Genomic DNA, 23402 nt, shown 5'->3' on the forward strand with positions numbered 1-23402 from the left:
AATTAATTAATTTTTAAAAACCCCAAAATACAAAAACCTCAATCTGAAGCAAAGAGGTATCCGCAGAAGTCAGCACCTCACCTAAGAGCCCAAAGCACACAACAGGGATTTAAAAATAAACTAGGAAACTGACCAAAAAACAGAATAAAAACCTTAGCATACACACAAATAATTATAGTTTCACTTTAAATTTAATGGAAGTGGTTTGGGTAAATATTAGTTTAAAGCTTTATTATTAGTAAGTGTTCCTTTGTTTACTTTTTAACTGCACTTTAGAAAAATCCTTAAAAAAACATAGCCTCCGTGTCTCTGGAGCCCTTTCTGAAGTATTTTAGTGAGAGCCTGCTGTGTACGAGGCACAAGGAACTCAGAGAGGAAGCATGTCCTGCAGGGACCCTAAGCAACTGTGGGTGGACAGATGTGCCACAGCTGTGTGCGGTCAAGAAGACAACTCTTCACAGGCAAGTGTACGCAGGGTTATTGGCGTGTGTTGGGGTGTCGGTGCGCACAGGTACGCAAGAGTACAGAGGAGGCATTCCAGACAGGGGGCAAACAGAATGCATTAGGGCAGGGAGCCCTGGCTACAGGGCGGGAGTGAGCAGATGGCAGGAGTGAGCAGTGGTTATTTGGTGAGGGGGCAGCGCCATCTGGGAGGCAAGGCAGGCAGGGGAGAGGTCACCCCTTGTGACCAAAAGGTGCTGGATCTCACAGGGCTGACAGCCGGTGGCTCTCCTCTGTGCTCGCCCCCCCCCACCAGCTTCATTGCCTACGCCCCTCACACTCCACAAACATTCCACACAACTCCTACCTCAGGGCCTTTGCACTTGCTGCTTCCTCTGCCTGGAATATCCTTCCCTAGATAGTCTCACGGCTGGATCCTTCTTATCATTTGGCCCTCGGGGCAGCTGACCCCTCCTCAGAGGGCCCCTCCCTGCCTCCAATTTCCAAAGGGCCCCGTGTCCCCCAGCACACACCACGGAACTTCACTGCATTTCATCCTCTCCGCAGCACTGTCACCATCTTACTCACTGCTGACCGTCCCCACTGGAAGGTGAGCCGGGAGAGCACAAGTAGCACGTCTATCATGGTTCCCAACCCAGCCACCCTCCAGCCCGTGGAGAGTCTGCCTCAGGGAACCCCCAGTGCTCTGTCAAGCCGGCCCTCATCTCGGGCAGGGAATTCAGTATTCCTTCTAGCCCGGCAGATGGCCTCTCCCAGGGAGTCTTCTCCCCTATGGTTTAGGGGCCCCAACAACCTGGCATCCCAGACAGAAGCCCACTGGGTGACAGGAGTCAGTGGACAGGAGGTGCAGGGGATGGGAAAAACTCTCACTCCAATGTTAGGAGAGCTTGGCAGGATATAACATACACTCCAACTGCAAATATAGTTTTTGAAAGATGCACAAAGAAAAGTAACAGAGAAAATATACTAAGATGCCAATGGTGACTGTTTTAGGATGACAGGAGTAAGGGGAGAGTTCCTTTTCCCCCGCATTTCCTAAGTTAGAAGGCTCTGTGTTCAGCACACACTGATGAACAGAGTCCAGGCCCGAGCAGGCATCAGTGTGTGGCAGTCCCCTCCACACGGCGTCAGCACATCCACGACACACCAAGCTGGCAGAACGGAGGTGGCAAAAAGCAGCTTGTGGACTGGACTCTCCTGCCAGGAAGGCGAGAGCGTGAGGCCTCCACACAGGTGACCCACTCTTCCTGGTTCCAGCACCGAACATCCTGGGTGGTGGGAAACCCCTCAGTCCTGGGCACATGGGAGGGTCCCTTCTGGCCACACACCTCCCCACCTGTTTCGATGCCCCTCTCGCCAGTAATTCAGTTTGTTACGGTTGCAGGACACAAGGTAAGATACAGAAATCCATCACATTTCTAAAACAATTAGAAAAATAACAATGACATCCAAAAACATGAAATACTAGGGATGAGTTTAACACAAAAAGTAGAAGATCCATCTACTGAAAACTGTAACACGTTGCTCAGAAAATTAAAGGCGACCGAGACAAACGAGTGATACGCCACGTTAACGGACTAAGGAGACTCAGTACTGCTAAGATGTCAATTCTTCCCGTGTTAATCTATAGACTCGAAACCGAGTAGGACCCTGTGGGGCCTTCCCACGGCAGACCCCTCCCCCATATCCTCTGCTTTAGCTTCTCTCTGAAGCACCCAGGTAATTGTATCTGTGCATGTTTCCTGAGTTGTTTTACAGATGTGAAAACCCCTCACCAAATAGAAGATGTTAACTACTTGATGACCAATGAGCACATAGCCCCCAGGCCTACAGGGGCCTAAGGATTGATAATGTTAACCCCCGTGACACCACTCTGTTATCTCACCATCAACCAATCAGAGAATTGTGCAGGAGCTGATCACCTACCCTGTCACTCCCCATCCCTCACCTGGCCTTAAAAATGGTTTCCTGAAACCCACTGGGGAGTTGCGGGTTTTTAAAGCATGAGCCACTCGTTCTCCTTGTATTGGCACCTTACAGTAGACGCTGGACTTCCTTCACTACAACCTGGTGTCAGTAGAGCGGCTTTACCATGCACACAGGCAAGTGGACCCAAGGTTGGTTTGGTATCAGACTCAACGCAATGCCAAGCAAAATCCCACCAGGATTCTAAGTATAATAGATATTGATAACCTGATTCTAAAATTTTATATGGACATGCGAAGTAACAGTCAAAAGGATATTGAAGAAGACAGGCAACGTTGGAAGACTTACCCACCAGTTTTCAAGATTATAAAGCTACAGTAATCAAGCCAGTGTGATACTGTATAAGGACAAAGAAACCAAGGAGCAGAATAAAGAATTCAGAAATCAGGACTTCCCTGGTGGTCTAGTGGTTAAGAATCTGCCTTCCAGTGCAGGGGACGCAGGTTCGATCCCTGGTCGGGGAACTAAGAACCCACGTGCAAGGGGGGCAACTAAGCCTGTGTACTCTAGAGCCTGCGTACCGCACCCAGAGAGCCCATGCACTGTAACAAAGAGCCCGCGTGCTGCAACTAAGACCTGACACAGCCAAATAAATAAATAAATAGTAAAAAAAAAAAAAAAAAAAAAGAATTCAGAAATCACATATATGGTCTCCTAATTTTTGTCAAAGGTGTCAATATAATTTAGGGGGAAAAGAAGGTCTTTATACTAAATGATGCTGGAGTGACCAATTATCCAGAAGAAAAAATCTTGCCTCCTTTTAAAAAACTCTGCCACACACAAAAGTTAATTTGAGGTGGATCACAGAGCTAAATGTAAAACTATACAGCTTATAGAATAAAAACACTGGGAAAAATCTTTGCAACCATATGGTAGGCAAAGATTTCTTATGGCATGAAAAGCACAAAATACAAAATAAAAAAGTAAAAAACAAACAAACAAAAAAACAAACAAAAAAAAGTGAAAAACTAGGCTTCATCAAAATTAAAAACTTTTGCTTTTCCACTGGGAGAAAACATTTGCAATATATCTGACAAAGGATATCTAAAATATATAAAGAACTGTTAAAACTCAACAAGAAGGAAACCCAAATAAAAAATGGGCAAGAATTCTAAACAGAAAAGTTAACAAGAGAAGAGATACAAATGGCTAGTAAGCAGTGGAAAGATGTCTAAGATTCTTTATCACCAGGGTAACACAAATAAGATAACAGTGCAAATGCAACAGAGTGGCAAAAATTACAGACTGAGAATACCAAGTACTGATGAGAATGTGGAACAACTGGAATTCTTGCGTGCAGTGCTGGTCAGAATGCGAATGGTTCCACCTCTTTAGAAAACTGTTTGGCAGTTTCTTACAAACATACACTTACCATATGACTCAGCAATTCCACTCCTAGGTCTTACTCCAGAGAAAAGAACATGTACTGTCAAAGATGTAACACAAATGATCGAAGCAGCCAGAAACTGTCAACAACCCAAATGTCCATCAATTTGTGAACAGACAAACATACAGTGAAATCCTACACAGCAATAAAATAGAAAACAGGCGAATCTCAAAGATAATACACTGAGGAACAGAAATCAGACTCAAAAGACCACATACTGTACAATTCCATTAATATGAAATTCCAGTAAAAGACAAAACCATAGTGACAGAAAGCAGATCCCCTGGGAACCAGGGGTACGGGGGGTATGTAATTTTAAAACTCCCTGCAAACAAAAGTCCAGGACCAGATGGCTTCACTGGGAAATTCTACCAAACATACAAAGAACAACTATTACCAATCCTTCTCAAACTCTTCCAAAAGACTGAAGAGGAGGGAACACTCCCAAAGTCATTCTATGAAGCCACTATCACCCTGATACCAAAAGCAGACAAAGATAATACCACAAAATAAAATCACAGGCCAATATCTTTGATGAATATAGTTGCAAAAATTCTCAATCAAATATTAGCAAACTGAATCCAACAACACATAAAAAAGATCACACACCACGATCAAGTTGGATTCATCCCAGGGTCACAAGGATGGTTCAACATATGCAAATCAAAAAATGTGATACACTCCATCAACAAAAGTAAAGATAAAAACCACATGGTCATCTCAATAGATGTAGAAAAAGCATTTGATAAAATTCAACATCCATTCATGATAAAAACTCTTACTAAAGTGGGTATAGAGGGAACATATCTCAACATAATAAAAGCTATTTATGACACATCCACAGCCAACGTAACACTCAATGGTAAACGCTGAAAGCCTTTCTTCCTGTTAAGATCTGGAACAAGACAAGTGTGCCCATTCCCACCACTTCTATTCAATGTAGTATTGGAAGTCCTAGCCACAGCAATCAGACAAGAGAAAGAAATAAAAGGCATCCAAACTGGAAGAGAAGAGGTGAAAGTATCATTATAGGCAGACGACATGATACTGTATATAGAAAACCCTGAAGACTCCACACAAAAACTACTAGAACTGATGAATGAACTCAGCAAGGTAGCAAGATACAAGATTAACATACAGAAATTTGTTGCATGTCTTTATGCTAACAATGAAATATCAGAAAGGGAAAGTAAAAAAAAAAAAACCCTTTTAAAAATAAAATACTTAGGGGAAGAGTAAGACGCGGAGATCACCTTCCTCTCCACAGATACACCAGAAATATATCTACGCGTGGAACAACTCCTACGGAGCACCTACTGAACGCTGGCAGAAGACCTCAGACCTCCCCAAAGGCAAGGAACCCCCCACGTACCTGGTTAGGGCAAAAGAAAAAACTAAACAGAGACAAAAGGATAGGGACGGGTCCTGCACCAGCGGGAGAGAGCCGTGAAGGAGGAAAAGTGTCCACACACTAGGAAGCCCCTTCGCGGGTGGAGACTGCGGGAGGCGGAGTGGGGGAGCTTGGGAGCCACGGAGGAGAGCACAGCAACAGGGGTGCGGCGGGCAAAGCGGACAGATTCCAGCGCAGAGGATGGGCCGACCGGCACTCACCAGCCGAGAGGCTTGTCTGCTCGCCCGCCGGGGCGGGCGGGACTGGGAGCTGAGGCTCCGGCTTTTGTCGGAGCGCCGGGAGAGGACTGAGGTTGGCGGCGTGAACACAGCCTGCAGGGCGTTGGTGCGCCGCGGCTGGCCGGGAGAGAGTCCGGGGAGGGGTCTGGACCTGCCGAAGAGGCAAGAGACTTTTACGTCCCTCTTTGTTTCCTGGTGCACGAGGAGAGAGGATTAAGAACGCTGCTTGAGAGAGCTCCAGGGACGGGCGCGAGCCGCGGCTAAGAGTGCGGAGCCCAGAGACGGACATGGGACGCTAAGGCCGCTGCTGCCGCAGCCAGGAGGCCTGTGTGCGAACACAGGTCACTAGCCACACGCCCTTCCGGGGAGCCTGTGCAGCCCGCTACTGCCAGGGTCCCGGGATCCAGGGACGGCTCCCCCGGGAGAGCGCTTGGCGCGCCTCAGGCTGCAGTGTCACGCCGGCCTCTGCCGCTGCAGGCCCGCCCCGCACTCCGTGACCCTCCCTACCCCCCCGGCCTGGGTGAGCCAGAGCCTCCGAATCAGCAACTCCTTTAACCCCGTCCTGTCTGAGCAAAGAACAGACGCCCTCCGGCGACCTACACGCACAGGCGGGGCCAAATCCAAAGCTGAGCCCCTGGGAACTGTGAGAACAAAGAAGAGAAAGGGAAATCTCTCCCAGCAGCCTCAGAAGCAGCGGATTAAAGCTCCACAATCAACTTGATAATACCCTGCATCTGTGGAATGCCTGAACAGACAACGAATCATCCCAAATTAAGGACCCCTGTGGATGAAAGCCTCTTGGTGCTGCAGCCAGGAGTCAGTGCTGTGCCTCTGAGGTGGGAGAGCCAACTTCAGGACACTGGTCCACAAGAGGCCTCCCAGCTGCACATAATATCAAACAGCAAAAATCTCCGAGAGATCTCCATCTCAAGGCCAGCACCCAGCTTCACTCACCGACCAGCAAGCTACAGTGCTGGACATCCTATGCCAAACAACTAGCAAGACAGGAACACAACCCCACCCATTAGCAGAGAGGGTGCCCAAAATCATAATAAGTCTACAGACACCCCAAAACACACCACCAGACGTGGACCTGCCCACCAGAAAGACAAGATCCAGCCTCATCCACCAGAACACAGGCACTAGTACCCTCCACCAGGAAGCCTACACAACCCACTGAACCAACCTTAGCCACTGGGGACAGACACAAAAAACAACAGGAACTACGAACCTTCAGCCTGCAAAAAAGGAGACCCCAAACACAGTAAGATAAGCAAAATGAAAAGACAGAAAAACACACAGCAGATGAAGGAGCAAGATAAAAACCCACCAGACCTAACAAATGAAGAGGAAATAGGCAGTCTACCTGAAAAAGAATTCAGAATAATGATAGTAAGGTTGATCCGAAATCTTGGAGATAGAATGGACAATAGAATGGACAAATTGCAAGAATCAGTTAACAAGGAACTAGAAGAACTAAAGATGAAACAAGCAACGATGAACAACACAATAAATGAAATTAAAAGTACTCTAGATGGGATCAATAGCAGAATAACTGAGGCAGAAGAACGGATAAGTGACCTGGAAGATAAAATAGTGGAAATAACTACTGCAGAGCAGAATAAAGAAAAAAGAATGAAAAGAACTGAGGACAGTCTCAGAGACCTCTGGGACAACATTAAACGCACCAACATTCGAATTATAGGGGTTCCAGAAGAAGAAGAGAAAAAGAAAGGGACTGAGAAAATATTTGAAGAGATTATAGTTGAAAACTTCCCTAATATGGGAAAGGAAATAGTTAATCAAGTCCAGGAAGCACAGAGAGTCCCATACAGGATAAATCCAAGGAGAAACACGCCAAGGCACATATTAATCAAACTGTCAAAAATTAAATACAAAGAAAACATATTAAAAGCAGCAAAGGAAAAACAACAAATAACACACAAGGGAATCCCCATAAGGTTAACAGCTGATCTCTCAGCAGAAACCCTACAAGCCAGAAGGGAGTGGCAGGACATACTGAAAGTGATGAAGGAGAAAAACATGCAGCCAAGACTACTCTACCCAGCAAGGATCTCATTCAGATTTGATGGAGAAATTAAAACCTTTACAGACAAGCAAAAGCTGAGAGAGTTCAGCACCACCAAACCAGCTCTACAACAACTGCTAAAGGAACTTCTCTAGGCAAGAAACACAAAAGAAGGAAAAGACCTACAATAACGAACCAAAAACAATTAAGAAAATGGGAATAGGAACACACATATCGATAATTACCTTAAATGTAAATGGACTAAATGCTCCCACCAAAAGACACAGATTGGCTGAATGGATACAAAAACAAGACCCATATATTTGCTGTCTACAAGAGACCCACTTCAGACCTAGAGACACATACAGACTGAAAGTAAGGGGATGGAAAAAGGTATTTCATGCAAATGGAAACCAAAAGAAAGCTGGAGTAGCAATTCTCATATCAGACAAAATAGACTTTAAAACAAAGACTATTAGAAGAGACAAAGAAGGACACTACATAATGATCAAGGGATCGATCCAAGAGGAAGATATAACAATTGTAAATATTTATGCACCCAACATAGGTGCACCTCAATACATAAGGCAAATACTGACAACCATAAAAGGGGAAATCGACAGTAACACATTCATAGTAGGGGACTTTAACACCCCACTTTCACCAATGGACAGATCATCCAAAATGAAAATAAATAAGGAAACACAAGCTTTAAATGATACATTAAATGAGATGGAGTTAATTGATATTTATAGGACATTCCATCCAAAAACAACAGAATACACATTTTTCTCAAGTGCTCATGGAACATTCTCCAGGATAGATCATATCTTGGGTCACAAATCAAGCCTTGGTAAATTTAAGAAAATTGAAATTGTATCAAGTATCTTTTCTGACCACAACGCCATGAGACTAGATATCAATTACAGGAAAAGATCTGTAAAAAATACAAACACATGGAGGCTAAACAATACACTACTTAATAATGAAGTGATCACTGAAGAAATCAAAGAGGAAATCAAAAAATACCTAGAAACAAATGACAATGGAGACACAACGACCCAAAACCTGTGGGATGCAGCAAAAGCAGTTCTAAGGGGGAAGTTTATAGCAATACAAGCCCACCTTAAGAAGCAGGAAACATCTCGAATAAACAACCTAACCTTGCACCTCAAGCAATTAGAGAAAGAAGAACAAAAAACCCCCAAAGCTAGCAGAAGGAAAGAAATCATAAAAATCAGATCAGAAATAAATGAAAAAGAAATGAAGGAAACAATAGCAAAGATCAATAAAATTAAAAGCTGGTTCTTTGAGAAGATAAACAAAATAGATAAACCACTAGCCAGACTCATCAAGAAAAAAAGGGAGAAGACTCAAATCAATAGAATTAGAAATGAAAAAGGAGAGGTAACAACTGACACTGCAGAAATAAGAGATGAGAGATTACTACAAGCAACTCTATGCCAATAAAATGGACAACCTGGAAGAAATGGACAAATTCTTAGAAATGCACAACCTGCCAAGACTGAATCAGGAAGAAATAGAAAATATGAACAGACCAATCACAAGCACTGAAATTGAAACTGTGATTAAAAATCTTCCAACAAAGAAAAGCCCAGGACCAGATGGCTTCACAGGCAAATTCTATCAAACATTTAGAGAAGAGCTCACACCTATCCTTCTCAAACTGTTCCAAAATATAGCAGAGGGAGGAACACTCCCAAACTCCTTCTACAAGGCCACCATCACCTTGATACCAAAACCAGACAAGGATGTCACAAAGAAAGAAAACTACAGGCCAATATCACTGATGAACATAGATGCAAAAATCCTCAACAAAATACTAGCAAACAGAATCCAACAGCACATTAAAAGGATCATACACCATGATCAAGTGGGGTTTATTCCAGGAATGCAAGGATTCTTCAATATACGCAAATCAATCAATGTGATAAACCATATTAACAAACTGAAGGAGAAAAACCATATGATCATCTCAATAGATGCAGAGAAAGCTTCTGACAAAATTCAACACCCATTTATGATAAAAACCCTGCAGAAAGTAGGCATAGAGGGAACTTTCCTCAACATAATAAAGGCCATATATGACAAGCCCACAGCAAACATCATCCTCAATGGTGAAAAACTGAAAGCATTTCCACTAAGATCAGGAACAAGACAAGGTTGCCCACTCTCACCACTCTTATTCAACATAGTTTTGGAAGTTTTAGCCACAGCAATCAGAGAAGAAAAGGAAATAAAAGGAATCCAAATCGGAAAAGAAGAAGTAAAGCTGTCACTGTTTGCAGATGACATGATCCTATACATAGAGAACCCTAAAGATGCTACCAGAAAACTACTAGAGCTAATCAATGAATTTGGTAAAGTGGCAGGATACAAAATTAATGCACAGAAATCTCTGGCATTCCTATATACTAATGATGAAAAATCTGAAAGTGAAATCAAGAAAACACTCCCATTTACCATTGCAACAAAAAGAATAAAATATCTAGGAATAAACCTACCTAAGGAGACAAAAGATCTGTATGCAGAAAATTATAAGACACTGATGAAAGAAATTAAAGATGATACAAATAGATGGAGAGATATACCATGTTCTTGGATTGGAAGAATCAACATTGTGAAAATGACTCTACTACCCAAAGCAATCTATAGATTTAATGCAATCCCTATCAAACTACCACTGGCATTTTTCACAGAACTAGAACAAAAAATTTTGCAATTTGTATGGAAACACAAAAGACCCCGAATAGCCAAAGCAATCTTGAGAACGAAAGAAGGAACTGGAGGAATCAGGCTCCCAGACTTCAGACTATACTACAAAGCTACAGTTATCAAGACGGTATGGTACTGGCACAAAAACAGAAAGATAGATCAATGGAACAGGATAGAAAGCCCAGAGATAAACCCACGCACATATGGTCACCTTATCTTTAATAAAGGAGGCAGGAATGTACAGTGGAGAAAGGACAGCCTCTTCAATAAGCGGTGCTGGGAAAACTGGACCGCTACATGTAAAAGTATGAGATTAGATCACTCCCTAACACCATACACAAAAATAAGCTCAAAATGGATTAAAGACCTAAATGTAAGGCCAGAAACTATCAAACTCTTAGAGGAAAACATAGGCAGAACACTCTATGACATAAATCACAGCAAGGTCCTTTTTGACCCACCTCCTAGAGAAATGGAAATAAAAACAAAAGTAAACAAATGGGACCTAATGAAACTTAAAAGCTTTTGCGCAGCAAAGGAAACCATAAAGAAGACCAAAAGACAACCCTCAGAATGGGAGAAAATATTTGCAAATGAAGCAACGGACAAAGGATTAATCTCCAAAATTTATAAGCAGCTCATGCAGCTTAATAACAAAAAAACAAACAACCCAATCCAAAAATGGGCAGAAGACCTAAATAGACATTTCTCCAAAGAAGATATACAGAGTGCCAACAAACACATGAAAGAATGCTCAACATCACTAATCATTAGAGAAATGCAAATCAAAACTACAATGAGATATCATCTCACACCAGTCAGAATGGTCATCATGAAAAAATCTAGAAACAATAAATGCTGGAGAGGGTGTGGAGAAAAGGGAACCCTCTTACACTGTTGGTGGGAATGTAAATTGATACAGCCACTGTGGAGAACAGTATGGAGGTTCCTTAAAAAGCTACAAATAGAACTACCATATGACCCAGCAATCCCACTACTGGGCATATACCCTGAGAAAACCATAATTCAAAAAGAGTCATGTACCAAAATGTTCATTGCAGCTCTATTTACAATAGCCCAGAGATGGAAACAACCTAAGTGTCCATCATCGGATGAATGGATAAAGAAGATGTGGCACATATATACAATGGAATATTACTCAGCCATAAAAAGAGACGAAATTGAGCTATTTGTAATGAGGTGGATAGACCTAGAGTCTGTCATACAGAGTGAAGTAAGTCAGAAAGAGAGAGACAAATACCGTATGCTAACACATATATATGGAATTTAAAAAAAAAATGTCATGAAAAACCTAGGGGTGAAACAGGAATAAAGACACAGACTTACTAGAGAGTGGACTTGAGGCTATGGGGAGGGGGAAGGGTAAACGGTGACAAAGCGATAAAGAGGCATGGACATATATACACTACCAAAAGTAAGGTAGTTAGCTAGTGGGAAGCAGCCGCATAGCACAGGGAGATCAGCTTGGTGCTTTGTGACCGCCTGGAGGGGTGGGATAGGGAGGGTGGGAGGGAGGGAGATGCAAGCGGGAAGAGATATGGGAATATATGTATATATATAACTGATTCATTTTGTTGTGAAGCTGAAACTAACATACCATTGTAAAGCAATTATACTCCAATAAAGATGTTAAAAAAAAAAAAAGAATAGATAAAGAAGATGTGGTGTATACACACACACACACACACACACACAATGGAATATTACTCAGCCATAAAAAAGAATGAAAATGCTATTTGCAGCAACATGGAAAAATAAATAAATAAATAAAATAAAATACTTAGGAATCAACCTGACCAAGGATGTGAAAGACTTGTATGTTCAGAACTATAAAACACTGATAACGGAAATTGAAGATGATTCAATAGAAAGATATCCCATGCTCTTGGACTGGAAGAATTAATATTGTTAAAATGGCCATACTACCCAAAGCAATTCACACATTTAATGTGATCCCTATCAAATTATCCATGACATTTTTCACAGAACTAGAATAATCCTTAAATATATATGGAACCATAAAAGGCCCAGAATTTCCAAAGCAATCCTGAGGAAAAAGAACAAAACTGGAGGCATAACTCTCCCAGACTTCTGACAATACTACAAAGCTACAGTAATCAGAACAGTGTGATACTGGCACAAAAACAGACATATGGATCAATGGAACAGAATAGAGAGCCCAGAAATAAACCCACACACCTACAGTCAATTAATCTTCAACAAAGGAGGCAAGAATATACAATGGAGGAAAGACAGTCTCTTCAGCAAGTGGTGTTGGGAAAGTTGGACAGCTGCATGTAAATCAATGAAGTTAGAACACACCCTCACAACATAAACAAAAATAAACTCAAAATGGCTTAAAGACTTAAATATAAGGCATGACACCATAAAACTTCTAGAAGAGGACATAGGCAAAACATTCTCTGACATAAATCGTACCAATGTTTTCTTAGGTCAGTCTCTGAAGGCAACAGAAATAAAAGTAAAAGTACACAAATGGGACCTAATCAAGGTAATAAGCTTTTGCACAGCAAAGGAAACCATAAACAAAATGAAAAGACAACCTATGGAACAGAAGAAAATATTTGCAAATCATGTGACTGACAAGGGCTTAATTTCCAAAATATACAAACAGCTCATACAACTCTAAAACAAAAACAAATAACCCAATGAAAAAATGGGCAGAAGACCATTTCTCCAAAGAAGACACAGAGATGGCCAAAAGGCACATGAAAAGATGCTCAATGTCACTAAATATTAGAGAAATGCAAATCAAAACTACAATGAGGTACCACCTCACACCGGTCAGAATGGCCATCATTAAAAAGTTTACAAACAATAAATGCTGGAGAGGATGTGGAGAAAAGGGAATCCTCCTACACTGTTGGTGGGAATGTAAATTGGTGCAGACACTATGGAAAACAGCATGGAGGTTCCTTCACAAACTAAAAATAGAGCTAGCATATGATCCAGCAATTCCACTCCTGGGCATATATCCAGAGAAAACTCTAATTCCAAAAGATACATGCACCCCAATGTTCATAGCAGCACTATTTACAACAGTCAAGACATGGAAGCAACCTAAATGTCCATAAACAGATGCATGGATAAAGAAGATGTGGTAATATATACACAATGGAATATTACTCAGCCATAAAAAAGAATGAAATAATGCTATTTGCAGCAACATGGATGGACCTAGAGATGATCATACTGAGTGAAACAAGCCAGAGAAAGACAAATATTATATGATATCACTTATACATGGAATCTAAAATATGACACAAATGACCTTATTTACGTAACAGGAACAGACTGACAGACACAGAAAACTTACGGTTGCCAAAGAGGAAAGGGGGTGGGGGAGGGATAAATTAGGAGTTTGAGATTAGCTGATACAAACTAATACATATAAAACAGATAAACAACAAGGTCCTACTGTATAGCACAGGGAACTATATTCAATATCCTGTAATAAACCATAATGGAAAAGAATATGAACAAGAATATATATATATATATATATATATATAAAAATGTATGTATGTATCTGAATCAGTCTTGGCTGTACAACAGAAACTAACACTACATTGAAAATCAACTATACTTCAATAAAGTAAAAAAATAAATTAAATTAAATAAAAAGGAAGGTCTTGGTTAGAGGGGTTCTGGGAAGGTGGCCACAGTGAGGTGTCATATTTTTTGACTCTCGCTGAATCCCCCACATAAAGACAGACAGAGCAGTGAGACAGCAAAGCCAAAGCCAGGGACATACTGCAACAAAACGTAATTAACAAAACATCCCCATGGACCCCAAAATAAAAGCAGATGAGGATGATAACATAGGAGAAACTCCAGGTGACCCTGGGTTTGGCACTGACTCTTTGGATACAACAACAAAAGCACAGTCTGTGATAGAAAAAATTGGAAAGTTGGACTTCATTAAAATTAAAAACTTCTGCTGTCCAAATGGCACTATAATCATCTTTTAGTATCCATGGAGGATTGGTTCCAGGACCCCCTGTGAATACCAAAATTATTGGATGCTTAAGTCCCTTACATAAAATGGTGTAAGAATTTGCATATAACCTAAGGACAGCCTAAGGATATACTTTAAATCATCTCTAGATTATTCATAATACCTAATACAATGTAAATGCTATGTAAATAATTGTAAATACAATGTAAATGCTATGTAAATAGTTGTAAATACAATGTAAATGCTATGTAAATAGTTGCTGGACCACTGCAAATTCAAGTCTTGCTTGCCAAATATTTTAGGTTTGAGGTCGGTTGAATCTACGGATAACAAGAGTTGACTATATAAAGAAAATGAAAAGACAAGCCAATGGCTGGGAGAAAATTTTTACAAAACACATATCTGATAAGACTGGGATCCAAAATATACAAAGAACGCTTAAAACTCAATAATAAGAGAACAAACAACTCAATTAAAAAATGGGCAAAAAACCTGAACATATTATCTCACAGCTATTTCAGCAAAGAAGATTACAGCTGATAAATAAGCATATGAAAAGGTGCTCAACATCACGTCATCAGGGAATTGCAAATTAAGACAATGAGATACCACTACACACCTGACTGAATGGCTAAGATCTAAAACACTGACAACGTCAAACACTGGCAAGGATGTGGAACAACAAGAAGTCTCATTCATTCATTGCTGGTAAGAATGTAAAATGGTATAGTCACTTCAGAAACCAGTTTTGTAGTTTCTTACAAAGCAAAACATAGTCTTACTATATACATAATCACACACAACAGTCACACTCTTTGGTATTTACCCAAATGAGTTGAAAACTTCTGTCTACACAAAAACCTGCACTTGAATATTTATCCTAGCATTATTCATAATTGCCAAAAATTGGAAGCAACCAAGATGTCCTTCAATAGGTGAATGGATAAACAAACTGTAGTATATTCAGCCATAAAAAGAAACGATTAAGCCACAAAAAGGCATGGAAGAATCTTAAATGCAAACTGCTAAATCAAAGAAGCCAGTTCAAAAAACCTACACCCTGTATGACTGCAACTATATCACATTTGAAAAAGGCAAAACTACAGAGACGGTAAAAAGATCGGTGACTGCTACGAATTCTGGGGAAGAGGTAAAGGGATGGACAGGTGGAGTGCACAGGGGACCTTCAGGGCAGTGAAAGTGTTGTGTGATACTGTAACGGTGGATATGTGTCATCACACACTTGGCAAAGTCCATAGAACGTACACTGCAAGGAGTGAACCTTAACTTAAACTGTAGGCTTTAGTTAATAATAATTATCAATATTGGCTCATCTATTATCACACATGTACCACAATAATGAAAGATGCTAATAATAGGGGAAACTGTTGGGGGCGCCGGGGGAGAGTACAGGGGAACTCTGTATTTTCTGCTCAGTTTTTCTGTAAAACTAAAACTGCTCAAAAAAATAAAATCTATTAATTTAGATAACAACAACAAAAATAGCAGATGAGTAAAAACCACCCACATCACAAGACCTGCGTGGTATCACTGTGTGTGCAGGAAGCAGCACTGGGAGGTATGAGCTCGTCTGAAAGACTAGCAACAGGAGGATTCCACAAGAGGCAGCAGGTGTTCGTTGAAAACACGGTGGGCCTGGGTGACAAGGGCAGCTGCACTGGAAGGCTTTCCTGCATTCTGATAGTGGGTGAAGGCTGGGCATTCTGATAGTGGGTGAAGGCTGGGCCCCTGTGAAATCTCCAAACTGTCCACCCAGGGACAAGAGAGATGAAGGAAGAGAAAGGCCAGATGTACCTGGGTGAGGGGCACAGAGCCAGGGCATCTCAGAAATCTCAGAAACTGTGTGTTCATTTTTTTTTTTTTTTTTAACCAGACATGGAAACTCTGTGAAATTAGAAAAGCTATCCTGACCCACACCTCCTCCTCAAATTTAAGGAAAAGGAATTTTACCGAAAAATGAGCAACAGCAAAGTATCAAGGTCAAATCCCATATTAAGTTACAATAATAAAAAAGAGAATAAGAAGCAGAATAACAGTCCCTAGAGACAATGAAGGCCACCAGAAAAATGTATGCACAAAACATATGAAAACTGTACTCCAATTTCAAAACTAGCTGCCTTTTAGCTTATTAAGAAAGTGACACATGATATAAAAGAACCACATAAGTCAGAATTTTAAAATGTAGAAATGAGGTGATAGAACTTGGGAAGAATCAGAATTTAAAGACAAAAATCATTTCATCAATGAAAACTGTATGGGGTTGAATGGTAATCCGTGCCTCCTGCCACGCCCCCAAAGAAAACTGTCTCTGTGCTAACTCCCACGATCTGTGACTGTGACCTTATTTGGAAAAAAGGTGTTTGCAGATGTAATTAAGCATCTCTGGGTGAGGAGATCACTGCGGATTATGGGCGTGGGCCCTTTATCCATTGACACGTGTGCTTTGTAAGAGGCACAGAGAGAAGAGGAGAGGGTCATGTGAAGATGAGGCAGAGACTGGAGGGATGTGGCCACGAGGTGAGGACAGGCCAGGGCACGCCTGGAGTCAACAGCAGCTGGAAGAAGCAGGAAAGGGAGTCTTCAGACGGAGCACAGCCTGCTGACACCTTGATTTCAAACTCTGGCTTCCAGGACTGTGAGAGAATAAACTTGTGCGGTTTTAAGGCACCCAGTTCATGGTATTTGTACAACAGCCCCAGGAAACGAGTACAGCACAGCCACACAAGGAGGAGCACAAGCATGAATGAACATAACAGATTCGCCCTAAGGGAAAGGGAAGGTGAAGGCAGAACACTCAAACTCAAAAAGAAAGGAAGAAATAATAAATAAATAAAAAAAAAAGATTCACAAGAAAGTGACAACTCAACTCAGCAATTCTATCTGTATCTCAGAATATTCCCCAAAGGAATAATCATGGATGATCTGAAAAGGTTCGTGTAATCATCACATTATTTTTAATAGTCCCCAAAGGGAAACAACTTTCTTTCTAAAAAGATAACTAAGAAATCCCTAAATTTAAGTGGTTTATCTATCTTCCAATTTGATCTTGGTTTTATGAACGAACTGGCACCTTGAAATAAGGCACCGTATAAGAACCCTTAAAATAAGTGCCTACTGTCAGATTAATGGTGGTAATTAGTACTGCCATAATTGCCTTCTATTAAATTCTACCTCTTAAAGAATGAAAGTTGTTCATTAAAATGACCATTAATCATTGGACAAGTTCTTTAATAGGACTTACTTTTATGTATCCAAACACTGGTAGAGTTTGGTTGGATAATTTCCTTGGCATGTCTACTTCTGGATTAACATGGTGTCGATCAGGACAGATCCTTTTGTCTCTGAAAAAAAGGAACAGGATTTTAAAACCAGGAAAAAAAAAATAACAATTTTCAACATGAATTTTAAAGTATTCACCAGGAAAATTAATCTAGAATCGAAATCAGAGAACTTGTATTCCAAACGCTGTAAAGTTAAGTAACCAAATGCTGTAAAGCTAATTAGATCCCTCAGATGACACTAACAGTATGTAAATAAGTGGAAAGGATCCTAAAGTTTAACTGGCACTAAGTAAACTCAAAGGACAGAGTTACTGCATTACTTCTCCAGACAGTCTTAAATGCAGTACGTAAATGAACAAAATATACTTCCAAAATAAAGACTCTGAATCAGAAACACATCACTATAACCCACAACAGGGGCCAATGAACCTCTAAACCAGGAGCCATTCCATAACCCAAACTGAAAAATAGTTAAAGCTTCAGTTTTAAAATTCAATATTTTATTTAAAGGCATAATCGAAATTGCTGCTAATAACCTGGATAATGTACATAATTCAAAGAAGTTAATTTCAATAGTTATCTTAAAATTAAATTCAATCCAGTAGATATCTAACAGACATCTACTACTCAGTCCCAGAGATCCACTGATCAAGTATTGGCATCGTGTCTGGATCCCTGACTCAGAGATCTCCTGACTGTTAAGATATATCCATGTTCTCCAAATTGATTCATATAATCAGTGCAGTTATCAAAATTCCAGCAACGTTTTTGAAGAAACTGACAACCCTTTCTAAAATAAACATGGAGATGCATTAGACTTAAAATGCCAAAAAAACCTTGAAGAAGAGCAAAGTTGGAGGACTTAAATATCATTTCCCAAGACCCACTATAAGCTACAGTACTTAAAAAAGTGTAGTACTGGTGTAAGAATAGACAAATAGACCAATGTAACAGAGAGAGTCCACAAATGGATCACATATACTATCGTCTGGGTTATGTCAAAGGCACCAACTCAGTGAGAACACAACAGTGTTTTAAATAAAGAATGCTGGAGCAAGAGATTATCCATACAGAAAAAAGTAAACCTTGCCCCATATCAAACACTATACACAAAAATTAATTCAATATAGATTATATGCCTAAATGTGAAAGCTAAATCTATAAAACTTCTAGAAGAAAATATAGAAGAATGTCTTCATGATCTAGAGATAGGCAATTTATTTCTTATATTAAAACACAATAAAACAGTAACCATAAAACATTTCATCAAAATTAAAAATGTCTGTCCATTGAAAGACTCTTAAAAGAGTGAAAAGGCAAGCCACAGACTGGGAGAAGTTTCTCAAAGCATATATGCATATCTCTGACAAAGCAGTTGTATCAAGAATAAACAAATTATTCCTATAAACCAATAAATACCCCATTTTAAAAATGGGCAAAAGACCTGAACAGGCATTTCACAAAAAAGGATGTCCAATGTCCTACAATCATGTTGAAAAGCCATTCAACGTCATGAATTCTTAGGGAAATGCAAATTAAAATAACAACGGTTTTCCCCTACACCCCCACGAATACTAAGTGTTGGTGAGGATACAGAGCAACCCAAACTCCCTCACACACACCTGGTGGGATCACAAGATGACCAACCGCTCTGGCAAAGTTAAACACAAGTCTACCCCATGACCCAGCAATACCACTCCAGAGTATAATATATATATCCAAGAGAAACGGGTGCATAGTTCCAGAAAAGGACACGTACAAGCGTGTTCATGGAAGCTTCATACATAATACAACTCACAGGCCCGTCAAGAGTAGAATGGATATATACATCGTGATATATTCATATAACAGAATTTTTTAAAAATATTTATTTATTTATCTTGCTGCGTCAGGTCTTAATCGCAGCACACGGGATCATCGTTGCGGTACTTGGGATCTTTTGTTGTGGTGCACGGGCTCTTCATTGCGGCACGTGGGCTTCTCTCTAGTTGTGGCACGGGTTCCAGAGCGTGTGGACTCTGTAGCAGTTTGTGGCACGCGGGCTCTCTAGTTGAGGTGCGTGAGCTCAGTAGTTGTGGCACATGGGCTTAGTTGCCCTGTGGGATGTGGGATGCTAGTTCCCCGACCAGGGATCGAGCCTGCGTCCCCTGCATTGGAAGGTGGATTCTTTACCACTGGACCACCAGGGAAGTCCCCACACAATGGAATTCTAAGCCACAAAATAAATAAATAAATAAAATACCAATACATGCAACATGGAGGAATGCCACAGACAGTATTGATAGATGGAGCACACTACAATTCCACGTATATAAAATTCTAAAACAAGCAAAATTAGTCAGTGCTGGTAGACAGAGTGAGGGTGGTTACTTCAAGTTGGGAAGGAACAGGAGGGCATCTTGCAGGGGCTCCCTCAGAGCTGGGCCGTAGCTCACATGGGTTGCATATGCATATAACCACCATCAAGCTGTAAACTTATCATCTGTGCAGTTTACTGTATGCTACATGTCAGTTATGAAAAAGATGACTGGCTTACTTGCAAAAACCAAAAGCCTTAAGATACGGACAAAGAGGCCTTCTGGCCTTTTTATCTTCTTTGGCTTCCAGAACCCCTGCAGTAAACTCATAGAGCTCTGAAGGAATCTTGGTATCTGCTCGCTCCAAGTAGCGCAGGACGCCAACTGCATGGCAGGCATTTCTCTCCGTCAGCAGCAACACAGATTTGGTTTTTTTCTCTCTCTGTTCTGCAGGAGAACCCTTAAAATTGGGGGTGAATAAAGGAAGCAGATCATCCGTACCAGTCTAAATGATAAAACTTTCCGGACTCTGCATTTGTCATTATGTGGAAAACACCAGTGAAACATTAAATGATAATATAAATTAATCAAACCTGTTCAGTTACACTCTGAAAATGATCAGACATGCAATACAGGCGTCCACCAAAAATTTTCGGCGAGGAAGGAAAGCTGAAGTGAATCACACACGTGGCATCGGTGATGGCCAAGAGTGGTGTGCAATCATCTGTTAAGGCTGGAGAAAAGGATTCGGACAATTTCAAATGAAGCTGGAATTTTACTGCACATACTTTACAGAACAATTCCAGGAACCATACTTCAAAACATTTCTTTACTGCATTTTACTTTTCAGATGCAAAGAAACTTCCTTCCCATTTCTTTTCCCAAAATGTCAAAGCCCAGTAATTAAATTCCAGAGAAAAGTGGTCTCCTTTTTAACTCGAAAAATGCCTCTATTACAAATCTTGGCTGCCCATATGGTTTTCACTTATTTTACACGTTTTGACTTTTATATTTCCAATATTAAACTTAACAATCATTTACGACAAGCTTCATCACAGGCATATACATGTGACAGTGATCCTTGAGCTGGAACTGCAGGGAGCACAGCTAGCCCAAGGGCCGCTCGCTGCCTACTAACCTGAGACACTTGGATTCCACCTCAGTATCAAAATCATAGCCAAGGTTAATTTTCACTTTGAAATTCACATTACTAATACATTCTCAATAAATCTGGGAAATGATGAGAAATTTGGAGGAGGTAAATAAATTAATGAATTGAAGACATGATTCCTATTAGCTCAGCCTTCTCTAAATACAAGTAGAAATTAAAATACTTACCTAATACAATGTGAGAACCAGAACTTAACTTCTTCTTCCACTGTTCTGAAACACTTTTTAAATTAAAAGTCATTTCTTTATGCATTTTCAAACAAAACACGGAACTGCTTTCTACTACCTAAAGATGAAACCAAAGGGGCCAGTTCACAGTCAGGAACATAAGCTTGAAGATAATTTTTCATCAATAATTATCGATACAAATCATTTAAAATTATCTGTGAGGGTCTCACCTCACTGATCCACTAATTCTAAGAATGAAATGCTTGTAAATTTAAAGAAACATATTTTCAAAATTCTATGGTTTATATCTAAAAACTTGCTCCAGTGAAACAAACATTATTTTGCTAAAACTATTTTCCTTCCTTTTGAAATAACGTGTACATACATATATGTGCGTGTATATATACTTGTGTGCATGTATACTTACCTACACAGATTATCTGTAGAGATATGTATACGTATACATGAAATTTATGGTACTATTGTCAAGAGGGTACTGTTGTTTTTCACTATACCTGCTTGTTCATCTTTGCTAAGGTCGGTGCACTACTGATTCTTTTGTATTTGGCCTCATTTCTACACTTTAGCATTAATTTATATACAATTAGATTAAATAAATCTTTAGCCAATTGGCTAAATGATGATATACTTTAGCATTATCGTCTCTATTGTCTTAAATAGAGGGTTCAGAAGATGTTGGCACGTCTTCATGAACCAGATCCTTTTCATGCTCTGCCAGGTCCCCCTTGTGGACCGCTGGCTTCCATGGGAAGGCTATTTCCCTGTCAAATACATAACTACTCCAAGTAATTCTCAGGTGATTCAAGATTCAACCACAGTCTAAACAAGCAGTAAGAACGTTTCATGTGTGGAAGGGCTCACCTTACACACTATTTCTGTTTCAGCTACAGAACCGGTGAAGATCAAGGTCTTCTGTGCCTGACTTGGAATGAAATCAAGAGTCTGGAGTAAAGTGGAGGTCTTTTCACATTCCAGGCAAAGACGTACTACCTGGTAATGAAATGCAGAAACAGTGGGATTTTTAAAAAATGTTCAAGGTGCTCCAGTTTTACTTTTTATGGCAAAGTCATAATTTTAATAGGAAAGAAGGTATAGAAAAGCAATATAAATTTAAATACACAATTACAGATTGTATATGAAATTAATACTGTAATCTTTTAATATTAAGCCATGAATAAAGGTTACTTGCTTGGGCTCACCAACCCCCCACCACACACACCCAGGACTCTTTACCTGTTGGACACTGCCATAGAGGGCAGCCTCCTCCATGGCTGTGATCACAATGTAGGGGTCGTTCATGAACTCTTTGATTAACTGCTCTATATGTCTGTTCCAATGAACTCCAACTGCAACAATCTGATGTGGGGCAGATTCCCTTTCTTCAACTTCAATAATTTTTTTAAAGTTATCTAATATAGGAAACATCTAAAAAATCAGCATAATTAATTTCACTTTTATTTCAAAAGAAACTAATAATTAGTTTGACAGAACATAAAATGTAAGGAATGTATATTTTCTGTTCTCAGAGTGGGAAAGGTCTTTAAACATGAAAGTAAAAGAAAAAACTAAAAAGGAAAAATGTTTATGTATAGACAAAATTAAAACAAACATCTAGGTAAATACCGGCAACACAGGTAACAAAGGATGAACAGCCTTATATAAAAACTTCTACAAACTAGTTAGAAAAAGATGATCCCAGTGAAAGAAAACAAGCGAAGGAAATGAACAAGCAGCTCCTAGAAGAATGGGTACAAATGGCCAGTATAAATTAATGCTCAATTTAACAAAGTAATCAAGGAAATACAGATTAAGCAAATCAGATGCCACGTGTAACAATCAGCCTAGAAAAGAAAGCTGGACGAGGGCCTCCTACTGCCAGGGGTGCAGGCAGTGTGGCGCGGAGGCACACTGCCAGAGGGAGTGCAAACCCATCTACACTTTCAGAGTGCCACTGAACAAGGCAGTGTTCCAGATACTAGCTTTGCAAGTAAGAACTGAGGCAGTCAGTAAGTCACAAAGCCTGGGCTTGACCTTGGGGCCACTGCTGCTCCCAAAGGAATGCTCCTGACCTTCATGCTACACTGCTTCCAACAAGTGCCTTTTAAGAATTCATAGCCTTTGATCCATTAATCCCCTTCCCAGGAATTTATCCTAAGAAAACACATGCCAAAAGATGTTTCTTCAGCTACACACATACACACAAATGATGCTAAAT

The 23402-nt window shown here is 40.3% G+C and overlaps 1 protein-coding gene across 2 annotated transcripts in view; it reads right to left on the bottom strand.

The window, feature by feature from the left end:
• The window catches only part of TDRD12 (tudor domain containing 12), an 89124-nt gene that overhangs the window by 14287 nt on the left and 51435 nt on the right, over nt 1-23402 (bottom strand). The window contains exons 17-22 of one of the 2 annotated variants that reach the window (XM_030874471.2): nt 22421-22612; nt 22049-22177; nt 21167-21284; nt 20422-20561; nt 20068-20288; nt 17492-17591 (exon numbers count right to left, since the gene is read on the bottom strand). In XM_030874471.2, coding sequence (XP_030730331.1) covers nt 17492-17591; nt 20068-20288; nt 20422-20561; nt 21167-21284; nt 22049-22177; nt 22421-22612 — 900 coding nt within the window. Of the gene's footprint in view, nt 1-17491; nt 17592-18254; nt 19679-20067; nt 20289-20421; nt 20562-21166; nt 21285-22048; nt 22178-22420; nt 22613-23402 lie in introns of those variants that run through there. The other variant, XM_060289381.1, reaches the window with a different exon arrangement.

The sequence above is a fragment of the Globicephala melas genome, chromosome 19 (assembly GCF_963455315.2).
Source record: "Globicephala melas chromosome 19, mGloMel1.2, whole genome shotgun sequence".
Taxonomy (NCBI): Eukaryota; Metazoa; Chordata; class Mammalia; order Artiodactyla; family Delphinidae; genus Globicephala; species Globicephala melas.